At 46.3% G+C, this 17,238-nt stretch overlaps 1 protein-coding gene across 1 annotated transcript in view; it reads left to right on the top strand.

The window, feature by feature from the left end:
• Window positions 1-17,238, top strand: part of SLC1A2 (solute carrier family 1 member 2) — a 192,731-nt gene that overhangs the window by 166,026 nt on the left and 9,467 nt on the right. The window contains 1 exon segment of the mRNA XM_068125411.2: window positions 14,691-14,898. Within this exon segment, the coding sequence (XP_067981512.2) occupies window positions 14,691-14,898 (208 nt within the window).

The raw sequence follows: 17,238 nt of genomic DNA, 5'->3' as shown, positions 1-17,238 counted from the left end.
GGCGAGTCTGGACCTGCCCCTGGTGAGGCGAGAGCGGGCATGCCCGGGAAAGACGAGACCGGGCGTGCCCGGGAGGTTCGGGCATGCCCGGGAACAGTGAGTCCGGGCATGCCCGGGAGAGGCGCGTCTGGCCGTGTTCTGGCCGGTGCAAGGCGATTGTGTGCATCCAGCGGTAACCGCTACAATGTGATCTGGTGCTCAGCGATTGCTTGCCTACTCTTTGTGAAGGGCACAATGGTTGCCAACCTATGGTTTTGTCTGTGTTCTATCCTTTGTAATTGCTGAGCATCAAGCAAGGAAGCAGCACTTACCGTTTTTGAAGTCTTTGGTATCGCTCGGCCGGGGTCGGGTTCAAACAACCGGCCTTCCAGAGTCAGAGCGGATACTCCAACCATTACGCCTCCAAATCTGTTTAAGGTGTTGGCCTTGGCATGTGTTGGCCTTGGCACTCTCTCCATCAAGAGTTTCTTCGTTCTTTTTGTCCATTTCTTCATTTTTTTTGTCATTTTTTGTCCATTGCAACCTGGACAATGATACCCGGAGGGATGTTGGATGGTACAAGCAACTCAAGTAAGTCGGACTTGGCCAGGATTTATTTGGTAAGATTTGTACCCATTGCCTTCACATAATCATTGGAAACGTAGTGTCGCATAAAGCCGATCATGCTGAGTGTTTGCTGTATGTTGTCACGTCACAGATTGCAATTGCCAGGCCAACATGCTTAGGCACTAGAAAGGCTGTTGACATGGCAGAGTTACTGCGCGGATGTAAAGGTGTATTGTGTGACAATGTGACCTGTGACGTCATAATTAAAAAATTATACAGATGGAGGCACTCCTATGATGAAATATGGGCGCCCATCGACAATAACTAGAATGTAGATGGAGTTCCTGGTTCTCACTCACTTTGCCCAATAATGTGACTGAAGTACTTCTTCCACTGAGGTCTTCATTTGTGTTCTACAGTGTACAAGTATCTATCTATAATTCCAGCAATCTCTGTGTGTGTGTGTGTGTGTGTGTGTGTGTGTGTGTGTGTGTGTGTGTGTGTGTGTGTGTGTGTGTGTGTGTCTGTGTGTCTGTGTGTGTGTTTGTTTGTTTGTCTGTGACCGCTGTTTCTCGACAACCACGGGTCCGATATACTTTAAACTTGCCAGGTATATTGCTGGGGACCCGAGGATGTGCCTTTTCAAGGTTTCATATTAATCGGACAAGTAGTTACCGAGCTATGTCCAAAAAACGATTCAACCAATCAGAGAGCAGCGAGCTATCACGTGTGCCGAACGTGCCGAACAGACTCTGCCTCGGACGGCACATTTGAGAGCGTATTCATTTATTTCACGTTGGCAAACTATGTTGGCGTTAAACTATGTTTTAAAACTAATTAAAACTAATTTGCGATTCTTTCGCTTTCCTGCGCGTTTGTGCACGCTATGGCGATTTCTTTACCAAACTCCGCAAGCCGTTCGCTTTGGACCAAACCATTTCATGTAAATAGAGGGGGGGGGGGGGATTGTCACCGTACTCGCAAGCCGTTCGCTTTGGACCAAACCATTTCATGTAAATAGAGGGGGGGGATTGTCACCGTACTCGCAAGCCGTTCGCTTTGGACCAAACCATTTCATGTAAATAGAGGGGGGGGATATAATTTTAGATATATATACAGTACGGGCATGCCCTAGTATAATTACATTGAAATAAAATAAATATTGTGAAGGTCAAATAAAACAATTGTTGAATTTTACCACCGTTGACGCAGTGGCTTTTACACCACATCATCGAACACGGTACATTAGTTCTTCACGCCTGTTGTTTGTGTCCTTTATGACATCCTTAAATACAGCAGGTTTCCTGGTTGAAATGATTTACAGACGTCAGTCTGGAGGAACAACCTGATTTTAATTAAATGTTATATTTTGAAAACTGTAGAACACGAATAGGACCATGAATCAGAACACCAACATGCAGCTCAGCAGTACTTTCGCTCTGAATTTGGCAATTTGTGCAGAATCTTCTCCCGAGCGCACATATGCATAGTAAGGGAACTTTGTAAGATGTAAGGTAACTTTTTTCGTCTGTCTGACAGTCAAACAAAATTGAAAACAAGTACAGATACATTCAAAGTACACTGCCCCCATGCCAAATAAATAAATAACATGCTCCAGCGCGCGGCATTCCCGGGCCCCCTTCAGTGCCCGGAGATGACGTCATGCAGCGCCTGGAGATGGAATAGGAAAGGAGTGGTGTACAATCATTCCAAACAGGAAACTTACTGTTTTTAGGGAAGTCATAAAGGACACAGACAACAGGCATGAATAACTAGTGTAACATTGTGGGAGCTGTGCTCGCACGATAAAACCGGACAAAATGAACGACGCCAGGAATGAAGTTTCACTGAGCTATTTATTTCCAGCTCACTCGAAAGAACTCCAAAGCACTGAATCAGCCCATCGAACGGGCGGCAATTTATAAGTAAAGCTCAACACACAAAAGCCACGCCTCTCAGGCGGGGCGTGGTGTGCAAATAGGTAAGCCAAGTGTTCGCCCGGGAAAGGCAAGTCTGGACACGCCCGGGCGAGTCCGGACAAGTGACCGCTCGCCGGTTGCGTCATCGGCCGGTGCAAGGTAATTGTGTCATGCTTCCGGTAACCGCTACATGTTAAATAAGGTGGTGTGAAAGACGCTGCATCAATGGTGGTAAACTTCTGAATTTTTTTTTTTCCTGCAGCCTTTAAAATCTTAATTTTATTTCAATTGAATTATATACTTAAACACTGTAGAATACATATCACATTCTTACCGCTTTCAAAAACCTCCAATTTTGCATATTTGGCCAAAATATTATGCCATTTTACATCCTCTCAACCAAACAAATTTTCCGCCCATGCTCGCCATCAAGGAAATATTGAGATTTAGACAAAATCACGGCTCATAGGAAATATTGATTGTGCTCGGAAATACAAAGCAAGAGCTGAAAAGACCCTTTCCATGTCATTTTTCTCAAGACTGAGTGAGGTAAGGAGTTCTATGAACTCCATAGTTATATTTGTTTTGCTGAAGGGAAACAAAATGAGATATTGATACAGTGTTTGGTGATTCTGATATATCTCCTTATATAATGGTATATCTGTTGTGCTCTTGTACATCCTCTTTCTGCCCTTTTCACCCTATCATTTGCTCTATTTAATCTTCCACCTGTTTGAAAATCAGTCAATGTCACCTCATTATATAAAAAGGGTGCAAAAATCGATCCTCTTAACTACAGACCTATCAGCTTACTTCCAATCATCGGCAAGGTCATGGAATCCATCATCATCGCAGTTCACATGAAATCCTTCCTTTCTCCAATGGCCTAATCTCAGATCACCCATTTGGATTTTGGCCAGGTCACTCTACCCTGGACATGCTGCTTTTGCTCTCCCAACCATGGATGGAGGCCCTCAATGTCAGACATGAGATTAGTGCAATCACTCTGGACATATCTAGACCATTTGATATATTCTGGCCTCCCACTGTACTCTCCCATCTCTCTGCCTATGGCACCCAAGGTCACCTCCACACTTGACTAATAGACTTCCTCTACTCTCATAGCCAACATGTGGCTCTCAACGGAATCCTTTCATCTCCTCTCCCTGTGAAGGCTGGAGTGCCCAAAGGCAGTGTTCTGGACTCAGTTATATTCCTGATCTTCATCAATAATCTCTCTGACTCTCTGGAAAATCCTCGTTATCTCTTTGCTGATGACTTCACCCTGTGCTCTTAAATCTTTCATCCTTCAGACAAGCATGCAGCAGCCTCTTCCCTCTGAAGACCTTGATAGAATCACAAGCTGGTCAAACACTTGGAATATATCTTTCAATCCTGACAAATGTCACACTCTCACTCTCTGAAAGGATCATCTGGCGAACCCTCCCATCTACTTTCTTAACAATCCTCTTTAAGAAGTCCAGTCACTAAAACTTTGGGCCCCAATATCAGCTATAATCTTTATTGAGCAAACCACACTTTTAAGTTGGCCTTGACTTTATATACAAAAAATCCAGTTACCGACTGGGCATCCTCGGTTGTGCAAAGTCTCTCTTGGCACACCTCAACTTCTATCCACATGAAAGGCCTTCATCTCCAGCTTGATGGAGTACTGATATCCCCTCTGGTCTGACTCCCTGTCTCACACCTTGCTCAGCTTAATGCCATGGAAACCAAGGCTTTAAAGATAATTGGAATGTCCTGCGATCACTTTTGCATCACATACATACCGGTACTATCTCTCTCTTCTACCGCCTCCTTCCTGGTCTGGCACCTTGGGCTCTTTCCGTGCTCTGTTTCCCCCAGGATTTTGCAGCAGAGCCCACACAGAATGCCAGTAAACCCCTTCTGGTGAAACTCCGAAAGCTATTCTTCAACATCTCAGATCATCACCCATCGCCAACCATTATCTTTTTTACCCTCATTAACTGTCATAAAGCCCACCTCTTTCCAGGTTTGTAGTTTCTCCTTCCTGAGACTTTACATCTGCATCCATTTTGTCCACCTCGTGCGTCCTCCCTTACCACTTATTCTTCTTCACATTCCTTATTTGTCTCTCTCTATTTTGTCCTTCATCCCTGCTGTTGGTGTGTCCTTCCCGCTCCTTTAGTTCTGTTACATCCTGATCTCTTTTATGTTCTGGCTCCTCCATGAGCCGAGACATTGTATACAAAGAAAATAAAAAGTGTTGTATGCTGTCTCTCGGTCATCCAACTATACAAACTACATAAAGTTAATATAAGAACAAGGTGTGTCCATGTAAGAGGTGAACAAGCAGAATTATCAGAAAACGAAACATTGTATGACCTTTTGTTTGACTTCTTATTTTACTGTATATGACTACATTGTACATTTTTCTAAATCAAATTTTACAATAAATTCAATGATGCCTTAATATTGTAAATTGATCAACTATCTCTAAAGATATTCATGTTAACATACACCTGACCCTCTAATATTTGTAGCTGTTGTGCCATGCCCCCTGTCTTACATAACAGCCTGAAGTTGGAAAGTGAGACCACAATTTTAGACCATCTCCACTCGAGCACTATACGGGACTTTCAAAACTATGTATGAATGCTGACGAGGCCTTTTGCGCATGGTGTGTGTGTGTGTGTGTGTGTGTGTGTGTGTGTGTGTGTGTGTGTGTGTGTGTGTGTGTGTGTGTGTGTGTGTGTGTGTGTGTGTGTGTGTGTGTGTGTGTGTGTGTTTACAGCGACTCACGCTAGCCGGGGCACTTTTAACCTGCCATTACTAGCATGGAATGTGTAATTCAAATTGTCTTTTAAACATAATTTTCAGCATTTAGATGAAAGAGTGGCAATTTAAAAATGGTTAACAATTGTTCTGTTCCCGAATGCAAATTGGACTCATGGAAATATAGGAAATACGAGAAATCTCTATGGATTTATTAGAGGTGTTGCATTCATACATTTTCCTGTCGGCACAACCAAGCAGCAGCAGTGGATATAACACACACACACACACACACACACACACACACACACACACACACACACACACACACACACACACACACACACACGAAAAAATGCTTCTCCTTTTACCAATAGATGCAAAAATCTAGTATAATTTCTGTTGTGGCCCCAGAACCAAACAATATTTATATATATATATTTATTGTTATGGTTTTTAGAACCTTCACCAGTAAAATTTAGTAAATGCATCCCTTATAAATGTTCCCCTGTAAATATCCCCATCAATTGGCTTGTTAAAGATCGCACCCTAGTTAGTCCATGTACAACACGTAGCGAACCATAGGACCTCTCAGTAGTTATCTCATTATTGTGTGTTTCAGCTAAGGACCTGTTCCCAAAAGTTGAATCTGCGTTGCATTAATCAAATATGATAGGCCCCTTTCAATGTCCCCAATCGCCTCACCCACGTCTCCGCAAAGTGACGGTCGAGCAGCGTTCGCTGCCCCTTGTCTTGGTTCGTTTGATTGCCCCAAGCCGCCATTAGCCATGCGGTCAAGCCGAGGAAGAAGGGGGCGGAGCTACCAGATCACGGGCGTGGCACGCCGCCGCACTACCCACCAGCGAGCCCCCACCAGCCAACCAGGGCTGACAAAAGACCATCGCGGGCGTGGCTCCATGAAGCGCGATTGATTGCAACACGCGTAATATAAGGACGAGCGCGAATCCTTTTTCGAAGAAGGCAGAGAGAGACGTGATCCAGATTCGGTGAGAAGGCACGGTTGGGAGATGAACGAGGAATGAACAAGGGAGAGACGCGTAAGAAGACGGAGCATCCCAATCCCATCGCTGTATGCAATGTCCGCTCACGGTGAACGATACGCGCTCGCTGCCTGCCAGGGTTTCCCGCCACGACGCGAGTCGACTCCTGGAGCCGAACCTCGACGCCCACCATCTGCTTGGGCCTTCTCAGCCCTTCTTCCAGTCATTCCTGCCTGCTATTCCCCTTTCGTGTAAGTCTGTTTGTCCGTCCTGCTTGTTGTCCTGGGGAATAATATAAGACTGCTTAAGGCTGCCCTGTGTCTTCTTCTTCTGTATATTACTTTCGTTTCTTCTTTGGTTTCTTTGGTTTTGTATATAATTAATAAATGTCTGGTATTCCTTACTTTGGTTTCTTCTTTCCCCCGATCGCTTTAGTCCCTTCTTTCGATTGAGTACCTGTGGCACGATTTGGCCAACGCTCGGGATCGGGTGAGTCAATTGCTAATGGCTCGAATCGCGGATCGCTAAACCGCTCGGCAAATACCATCTTGTCCGTGGTTCGAGCGGTACTTGTCTCCCTGTTTTGCGGAGGGATTGGTAAAGGTATTCGGGAGAACACCTTGACCAATAACCCTGATCAATTCCACCCCGCAGAAGAGCGTTACAAGTACCAGGACCAGAGACGGCCAGCTTAACAGGCCAAGGGGATTAACCCCCCCCCCCCCTTGCTAAGGGGAGTGCCGTCTCTAAGATCCGTAACAATTGGTGTCAGGAATGGGATTTGCGGATCAGTAATTGTTACGGATCTCAGAGACGGCACTCCCCTTAGCAAGGGTGGGTTAATCCCCTTGGCCTGTTAAGCTGGCTGTCTCTGGTCCTGGTACTTGTAACACTCTTCTGCAGGGTGGAATTGATCAGGGTTATTGGTCAAGGTGTTCTCCCGAATACCTTTACCAATCCCTCCGCAAAACAGGGAGACAAGTACCGCTCGAACCACGGACAAGATGGTATTTGCCGAGCGGTTTAGCAATCCGCGATTCGAGCCGTTAGCAATTGACTAACCCGATCCTGAGCGTTGGCCAAATCGTGCCCCAGGTACTCAATCGAAAGAAGGGACTAAAGCGATTGGGGGAAAGAAGAAACCAAAGTAAGGAATACCAGACATTTATTAATTATATACAAAACCAAAGAAACCAAAGAGGAATGAAAGTAATATACAGAAGAAGAAGACGAAGAAGACACAGGGCAGCCTTAAGCAGTCTTATATTATTCCCCAGGACAACAAGCAGGACGGACAAACAGACTTACACGAAAGGGGAATAGCAGGCAGGAATGACTGGAAGAAGGGCTGAGAAGGCCCAGGCAGACGGTGGGCGTCGAGGTCCGGCTCCAGGAGTCGACTTGCGTCGTGGCGGGAAACCCTGGCAGGCAGCGAGCGCGTATCGTTCACCGCGAGCGGACGTTGCATACAGCGATGGGATTGGGATGCTCCGTCTTCTTACGCGTCTCTCCCTTGTTCATTCCTCGTTCATCTCCCAACCGTGCCTTCTCACCGACTCTGGATCACGTCTCTCTCTGCCTTCTTCGTAAAAAAAGGCTTCGCGCTCGTCCTTATATTACGCGTTGCAATCAATCGCGCTTCATGGAGCCATGCCCGCGATGGTCTTTTGTCAGCCCTGGTTGGCTGGTGGGGGCTCGCTGGCCACGCCTCGGGTGGTGCGTCGGCGTGCCACGCCCGTGATCTGGCGGCTCCGCCCCCTTCTTCCTCGGCTTGACCGCATGGCTAATGACGGCTTGGGGCAATCAAACGAACCAAGATAAGGGGCAGCGAACGCTGCTCGACCGTCATTTTGCGGAGACGTGGGTGAGGCGATTGGGGAAATTGAAAGGGGCCTACCTTATTTGATTAATGCAACGCAGATTCAACTATTGGGAATAGGTCCTTTTCTTTCTTTCTTTTTTTTTTTTTGTATACAAGATCGAGGCTCGTGAAAGAGCGAAAATTAATCACACAGAAAGACAAACAGACACATAAAACAAATAACATCGGGAGCGGTAGACAAGATGGGGAGAGAGGGGGAAGGACACAAACACAACATTTGAGAGCAGGGACCGAGAGACATGGAGACATCGAGAGATCTGTGGGAGGGAGAGGGCTTTGGGGGGGAGGCATGTGAAGGGGGGAGGCATGTGAAGGGGGGGAGGCATGTGAAGGGGGGGGGGTGGGAGAGGTATAAACATATGGACACTGCCAGGATTTCCAGGAAATAAGTTGGAATTTCAAATAAGGTGGATCTGGGGTGAATTAGTGGGGGTAGAAAAGATCAAGGTTATGGATGGGGGAAGATAAGAGATGGTGGTGAACAGCTGTTTTAAAGACCTGGAGGGAGGAGAGGGATTGAAGGGAGTGTGGGAGTTTGTTCCACAGGCGGGAGAAAAGAGGAATGAAAGAGTGAAGGTGAGCAGAGAGCCGAGATTTCGGCAGTTTAACCATCAGAGGGTTGCTGGCAGATCTTGTGCGACCTGTAGGAATATTTGGGGGACAGAGCACGGAGAGAGCTGGGGGAGCAAGGCCGGAGAGGAGTCGGTAGAAGACAGAAAGACCACCTACCTGCCTGCGGTGAGTGAGTGAAAGGCCCTCAGAGATAGCTTCATCGCGGGAGATTCCAATGATTTTGAAAGCTTTGGATTCAACAGCGTGAAGCCGAGCCAGGTGTGAGGCAGGAGCACCAGCCCATAGGGGAGAACAGTATTCCATTGAGCTGCGGATGAAAGCCTTGTATGTGGTGAGGAGCTCAGGTGTGCCGAGGAAGGACTTCGCACGACGGAGGATGCCCAGTCGGCGACTGGCTTTGGAGGCCAGCTTGGAAATGTGGTTTTCCCAAGAAAGATCATGGCAGATAGTGAGACCCAAAAGCTTGAGTGACAGAACTTCTTGGAGAGGATTGTTGAGAAAGTAGATGGGAGGGTTGTCCAGTCGATCTTTTCGGAGAGACATAGTAAGAGAGTGAGATTTGGCAGGATTGAAAGACATGTTCCACTTGTTTGACCAGTCTGTGATTTTGTCCAGGTCTTCAGAGAGTGAGGAGGCTGCAGACTGCCTATCTGAGGGAAGAGGAATGGAGCGGCAGAGAGTGGAGTCATCAGCAAAGAGATAGAGAGGATTTTCCAGAGAGTCAGAGAGATCATTGATAAAGACCAGAAAAAGCACAGGGCCCAGCACACTTCCTTGGGGAACTCCAGCCTGAACAGGAAGGGGAGATGAGAGAAATCCATTCAGGGCCACACGTTGACTACGACCAGAGAGGAAGTCCGCAAGCCATGCATGGAGATTTCCATGGATACCATAGGAGGAGAGTTTGGTGAGCAGAGCTGGGTGCCAGACCATATCAAAGGCCCTTGATATGTCAAGGGAGACAGCTCTGATTTCCTGTTTGGCATTCAGGACCTCCATCCATTGTTGAGACAGCAGAAGCAGCATGTCCAGAGTAGAGTGACCTGGTCTGAAACCAAATTGATGATCAGAGATCAAGCCATTGGAGAAGAGGAAAGATTTCATATCCGAAGCAATGATGGATTCCATGACTTTGCTGATAATTGGGAGCAGGCTGATTGGTCTGTAGTTTGCAAGGATCTGTTTTTTGCACCTTTTTTGTGTAAAGCGGTAATGTTAGCTGATTTCCAGGATGCTGGCAGATGACCTTGAGCAAAAAGATAGGGTGAAAAGAACAGAGAGAGGGTGAGATAGAGCGGCAGAGCAGGATTTTAGGACCCGTGGGCTGATGCCGTCTGGTCCAGTTGCAGAATCAGAGTCGAGGTTTGACAAAAACTCCTCCACCTTGTCAGGAGAGAAGGACACAGAGTCCAGGAGCATTTGGGTTCGACTGGGAAAGGTGGGAACAGAGAGAGATGGGTTTGGGACTAAGGATTTTCGAGGCGAACACAGAGTTGAGGCATTCGGCTTTGTCACGTGCGATGTCAACTGTGTGGCCATTTGAGGTAAGGGAGGGGATGGAGGGGGGAACAAACACCAGAAACGGATTTGACCAGACGCCACCAGGATTTGGAGGAAGGAGACAGGTTTGAGAGTTCATTCTTGAGTGAGGAGAGATAGTGCTTCCTGGCACTCCTGAGGGTAGACACACACTTGTTCCGAGCTTGGTGGAAGGAACTGAGATTTCCTTCAGTTGGATTAGCCTTCCAAGAGGCAAAGGCAAGTTGTTTCAGGGCAACTGCCTCACCACAAGATTCAGTGTACCATGGACGGGAGGAAGGGTAAGACAATTGAAGGCGAGATGGGATAAATCTGTGCATGAGAGAGAGATCAGTTTTGCTTTGGAAGAATTCCCAGGAAGAATTGATGTCAGAGGCAGTGGAGATGGGAGACCAATCCAGACGATTGATGGCTGCTTGAAGACCGTCCCAGTCGGCCTGAGTGAAATGCCAGACTCGTCGACGCTGAGGAGGCTCTCTGAGAATGGCCAGAGAGATGTCCACTTTGACAAGCACATGATCAGAAGAACCGATTGGAGCAGAAGAAGAGCAGCAGACATTAGCAGGGAAGTTTGTCATAACCAAGTCTAGAAGAGAAGATACTCCATTGGCTGAGATCCGGGTCGGGAAATTGACAGATTGTGTCAATCCCAGTGAGTCACAGAAGTCCTTTGCTGAGGTGCCATGACTAGTGAGAGAGGAACCCACACCCAACCAGGTGGCATGATGACAGTTGAAGTCACCACATATGAGGAAGAGAGAGTTGGGATGAGTGGATAGAAGTTGGTCCATGTTGTCAGACATTGAAATGTAGATGGAGTCATCACTGTTTGGGGGGACGGTACAGAACACATATGAACAAAAGGTGGGAGCGGAGAGGAAGCCGTAACCAGATGTACTCCTGCGGGTGAGGAGGAAAGAGAGCAGTGCAAGGAGAGTGAGGAAGAGAGTTTTTGACAAAGATAGCCACCCCACCACCAGGCCGAGGCTCAGGTCTATCATACCGGAGGAGGGAGTAACCAGGAAGAGATATTAAGGAATCAGAGACATCTTGAAGGAGGAAAGTCTCTGTTAAGCAGATCAAGTCTGGATTGTCAGAAGCAACCTGTATGGAGAGATCAGTCAGGTTTGAGCGAAGGCCCCGGATGTTTGAGGTCCATACCGTTAATGAAGAGAGAGGGGGAGCATCGGGTACAGGACAGGGGAGGGGAGGAGTAGGGTAAGATGAAGGATGAGAGGGGGAGGTAGGGAGAGCAGTTGATAGTGTTTCAGATGTTGCAGAAGAGTTCCAAGAAAGGGAAGGATGAGGAGGATGAAAGGTTTGCTGGTGAAGGGATGCGGCACAGTGAGGGGTTGTTTGAGGGGGGGCAGAGGAAAGTAGAAGGTTTGGGGGGGTGGAGGTATGAGATAGAAGGGAGACGAAGTGGGGAGGAGGCAGCTTGGAGGAGGAGGGTGGAGGAGAGAGAATTGGAGAGGAATGGTATGGGGGGAGAATTGAATGGGAGGGATTGGGGGGGAGTTTTGAAGGGGAGGAGTGAGGGGGGAGTTTAGGAGGGGAGGGGCAAGGGGGGAGTTTTGGAGGGAAGGGGAAAGGGGGGAGATCAGGAGTGGAGGGGCAAGGGGGGGGATTAGGAGGGGAGGGGCAAAGGGGAAGTTTAGGAGGGGAAGGGCAAGGGGGGAGTTCAGGAGTGGAGGGGCAAGGGGGGAGTTTAAGAGTGGAGGGGCAAGGGGGAAGTTTCGGAGTGTAGGTGCAAGGGGGGGGATTTGGATGGGATGGGCAAGAGGGGAGTTTAGAAAGTGGATGATTAATGAAAGACGAACATTGATAACAAATTGGGTTTGTTGTGATTTTCAAGTTAGCAATCCGGTTCAGGATGATGGCGGAGGGATGGAATGAATGTGAATTTAGACCATGTAGTGAGGGAGACGTATAAGATATTGAATTTCTTTTTTTTGAAGTGGAATGAGTTGGAGAGGAAATTGAGAAAAGCCTTTTAAATAGGAAGAAAAACAGCGTGTTGTAATATACCACTGAATAAAAAACAGAAGGGGAAAGGTTTAACATATTTAAAAATATTTAAACAGAACTATGAACAATCTTATATGCACAAAAATACCAACGGGGGGAGAGCCGAGAGGGACCACCACGAGTCACGTGAACAGGGCAAACGGTGGATGGCAAGGAGATAATGGGGGTGGGGCGAACAGCACACCTGGACAGAAAATACAGGATGAGACAACAGTACACGTGGAGAAAAGAAAATAAATGTGTTTTTTTTTTTTGTTTTGTTTGGGGGGGGGGGGTGGGGAATTAGAACGTTAGACAGTATTATGTTCGGGGTAGAAGGGAAAAAACCAAGAGCCAAGCAAAACACACTTAAATTAACAAAACACCGACGGGGGTACAACTACAAGGCCACACACAAGGGCAGAAAACGATTAATTAATTACGAGTTACAGGAAATTCAAACCAAAACTAACTATAATCAAACAATATCACATGGACGATAAAATAACGAATTGAAATTTGACAATCTATCTGGGGAAATGGGGGAGAAACACGTGGTCGAAGAACGAACGAACGAATAAGAATGAATAAACGAATGAGCACAGAGAAGGTAGTCTTTTTTTTTTGTTTTTTTTGAGTTGAGATTTACATAAGGAAGTAGGCTTTGGGGTGGAAAGACTGCGAAAACAGAGAACGAAAGTTATTGGATCACAAACGACAGGCGCTGAGAGAAAAACAAAGCCTCAAGGTTGTACAGTGTACACTGTACAAGACCTCGAGACGACACGAATTAACGCGATTTTCAATACAGGTATGAAAGATTTGCACCGAAAATCTTTGACGGGACAATAAACGTACATACACCATAAAAGAAATACAGTTATAACGAAAATACAAATTGGAACAATGACTTAACTTCGATTTCGATGGAGAGCGTGGAGACCTGCGAAAAAACGAACCGTCGCCAGCAAGACCGGAAACGGAAGGTCCTGAACTGAAACACACAATAATGAGATAACTACTGAGAGGTCCTATGGTTCGCTACGTGTTGTACATGGACTAACTAGGGTGCGATCTGTAACAAGCCAATTGATGGGGATATTTACAGGGGAACATTTATAAGGGATGCATTTACTAAAATTTACTAGTGAAGGTTCTAAAAACCGTAACACAATATATATATATATATATATATATATATATATATATATATATATATATATATATATATATATATATATATAACAGCACTCACAGCTCTTAGCCTTCCTCCCACTCTCCTCCCCAACATGATTAATAGTAAATATAATTTAAATCTTACCCTGTGCATTGACCAGCCCAAGATATGGCCTGCGCATCAGTGTTAAGAAGCACCCAACCCAGATACGGTGTCTCACTGGGAGGTCTGCCTGAATGTTGGGAATTACGGCATTGTCTTTCCAATTGTAGACATCCATGAAATAAATTATCAAGCCTGCCATGTTCACATGAGGTAATCCCGCAAAGTTCAAAGTCCACTCACTGACAGAGATGATCTGGGGGTTTGGGTAGAACAAGCCCATCCACAGGCATAAAAACGAACCTAAATTGTTGGGAGTTGCTGCATACGGGCTGAAGATCTTAGCTTTTTGGGTGAGTTAGTCAGAATGTTCTCCAAATCTTTTGTCGTGCAGAGACGCACACCTTTCTCTCAGGTACATTTCCAAGCATTTTTGGCTTCTTTTAGAAGCTTTGTGAGTCATTTTAGGTCACAATCATTATCTGGCACGCACGATATAACTTCCCTGCTCCAATAACCACTGTTGCTTGAGGCTTCAGCACATGCGTGTTGAGCATTCTGGGACGGATTACGACAATTTGAAAGTCCCATATTCCATACTGTCCAATATCCCATTATATCAAAGCAAACCTTAGCTGTGGGGGATGTTGAGTGATGGACATCTGGCCTGGTCTACCCACCCATATGATTAATATTGATTTACGACACCAAGGTGTAGTTTGGGCTATTGTTGTATGAAGATATGTTTATCTATTTCTGTTTGAAACAATTTCTGTGAGAGCCTCTACCATAGATAGAACAATAAGCCCCACGTTATCAACTCAGGTATCTGCCATTGGACAACTTCACCAATCCATTGTAATATTCATTTTCAAAACACATCAAAATGGATCTTTTCCATGAGATCTTCGACCCCTGATCTCCTTTGTCGACTCACAATCTCCCCATCCCACCTTGTCACCCATCTACTAGACCCCCTCCACAACTCCATTGTACCCTTGCTCTTTCTTATGCTGTTTTTTTTATAGCACCATGTTGGCCAAGGAACAATCCCAAATAATATTGAGGATGCATATGGAGGAGTGGAGCTAGTCTTTCCTCAATACTAATTAATCACTGTAATGTGCACTTTTGTGTCATGTATGGAATTGTTCATGACTTAATGCACTTCTTTCATCCATTTTAAGGGACCGCATCCGAACATCGGTGAATGTTGTTGGTGATTCATATGGCGCGGGCATCATCGATCATCTATGCAAGGCTGAACTGCAAGCTCTGGATGCCCAACATCGTGTGCTAGAAGAAAGTTATGATGAACATCACAAACGCAAAGCATCGGGAGCGTCAGGAGAAGGCGATATCTCCCTTGGACTCCTCTCAAAACACAAAGATAAGGTATTGTCGTTAAAAAGACGAATTCCCAGGTATGTTAAGGTGGTATTTTTACTGATTGGGAATTGTTTTTTGACGTTAGGTTTTGCTTCTTCTAATTTGCATTAATTAATCGTCTGTTTGCCGCGTCGCGAGTAAGGCCTTTGCCGCGTCGCGAGCGATTTGAAATCGAAGTTAAGTAATTGTTCCCATTTGTATTTTCGTTATAACTGTATTTATTTTATGGTGTGTACGTACGTATAATTGTGTCCCGAGGAAGATTTTCGGTGCAAATCTTTCATACCTGTATTGAAAATCGTGTTAATTCGTGTCGTGTCTTGAGGCCTTGTACAGTGTACACTGTACAACCTTGAGGCTTTGTTTTTCTCTCAGCGGTCCGTCGTTTGTGATCCAATAACTTTCGTTCTCTGTTTTCCCAGTCTTTTCACCCCATAGCCCTCTTCCTTTTGTAAATCTCAACTCAAAAAAAACAAAAAAAAAAAACATTTATTTCTCTGTTCTCATTCGTTTATTCATTCTTATTCGTTCGTTCGTTCTTCAACCACGTGTTTCTCCCCCATTTCCCCAGATAGTTTTCACTGTTATTAACCTTCAATGTTTACACTTTCCCCTCAAGTTATGTATTCCGTCATATATTATAACACCCTTTTATTCTTCTTCTTTAAAAGGCTGCTTTCGACTTGCTCACCAAATCTATTCATCCCAAAAAAAAATATCCATCTCCTATAGTGCCTTTTTTCTACATTCCCTAAACTCTCCTGCACTCCATCCTCCATCCAGCGTCCTTAAACGTATTTTTGACTCGAAGGTCACAAGAAACTCATTTTGCAATAAATGTTCGTTTCCCATTCATCGTACACTTTCTAAAATCAAATCTCACCCCTCCCCTCCAAATCTTCCCCATAACCCCTCCCCTCCAAATCTTCCCCATAACCCCTCCCCTCCAAATATTCCCCATCACCCATCCCTTTCAAATCTTCCCCCTCCCCTCCTAATCCTCCCCATCACCCATCCCTTTCAAATCTCCCCCCTTGCCCCCTCCCTCCTAAACTACCCCCTCACACCTCCCCTCCAAGACTCCCCCTCACCCCTCCCCTCCCCTCCTAGACACCTCCCTCACCCCTCCCCTCCCAATCTCCCCCATATCCCATCCCTTTCAAATCCCTCCCCTTGTCCCTTCCCTCCCAAACTCCCCCCTCGCCCCTCCCCTTCAAATCTCCCCACCCTCATTTCTTCTCAATTTCCCCCCTCTCACTCCCCCTCCTCAAAGCGTCCTCCCCGCTTCTTCCCCCTTCCAACTCTCACCTCCATCTCCCCCAACCTTCTGCCTCGCTCTGCCCCCTCCTCAAATAACACCTCATTGTGCCTCACCCAATCACCATCAAACCTTTTGTCCGCCCCATCCTTCCCTTTCTCCGAGCTATTCTGAAATCTCTGACACACCTGCAACAGCTCTCCCTACCTCTTCCACCTCTTCCACATCTTACCCTGCCCCTCCTCCCCCCTGTTCTGTATCCGATGCTCCCCCTTCCTCTTCATTAACGGTATGGACCTCAAACATCCGGGGCCTTCGTTCAAACTTAACTGATCTCTCCATACAGGTTGCTTCTGTCAAACCAGACGTGATCTGCTTAACAGAAACTTTCCTCCTTCATGATGTCTCTGATTCCTTAGTATCTCTCCCGGGTTACTCCCTCCACCGGTATGATAGACCTGAGCCTCGTCCTGGAGGTGGGGTTGCTATCTTTATCAAAAACTCTCTTCCTCACTCGCCCTGCACTGTACTCTCTCCACCTCACCCCCAGGAATACCTCTGGCTACGGCTTCCTCTTCGCTCCCACCTCTTGTTCATATGTGTGTTGTACCGTCCACCAAACAGTGATGACTCCATCTACATCTCGCTGTCTGATAATATGGACAAACTTCTATCTACTCATCCCAACTCTCTCTTCCTCATATGTGGTGATTTCAACTGTCATCATGCCAGTTGGCTGGGTGTGGGTACCTCCCTCACCAGCCATGGCTCCTCAGCAAAGGACTTCTGCGACTCACTGGGACTGACACAATCTGTCAATTTCCCGACCCGGATCCAGTCAACGGAGCATCTTCTCTTCTGGACTTGGTTATGACTAACTTCCCTGAAAATGTCTGCTGCTCTTATTCTGCACCAATCGGATCATCTGATCATGTCCTTGTTAAAGTGGACATCTCTCTGACCATTCTCAGGGAGCCTGCTCAGCGTTGACGAGTCTGGCATTTCACTCAGGCCAACTGGCACGGTCTTCAAGCAGCCATCAATCATCTGGACTGGTCTCCCATCTCTACCACCTCTGACATCAACTC

Source organism: Myxine glutinosa, chromosome 8 (assembly GCF_964187855.1).
Source record: "Myxine glutinosa chromosome 8, kmMyxGlut1.1, whole genome shotgun sequence".
Classification (NCBI taxonomy): domain Eukaryota; kingdom Metazoa; phylum Chordata; class Myxini; order Myxiniformes; family Myxinidae; genus Myxine; species Myxine glutinosa.
Note: the sequence above shows the minus strand (reverse complement) of the source record. Positions and strands in the feature narration are given on the sequence as shown.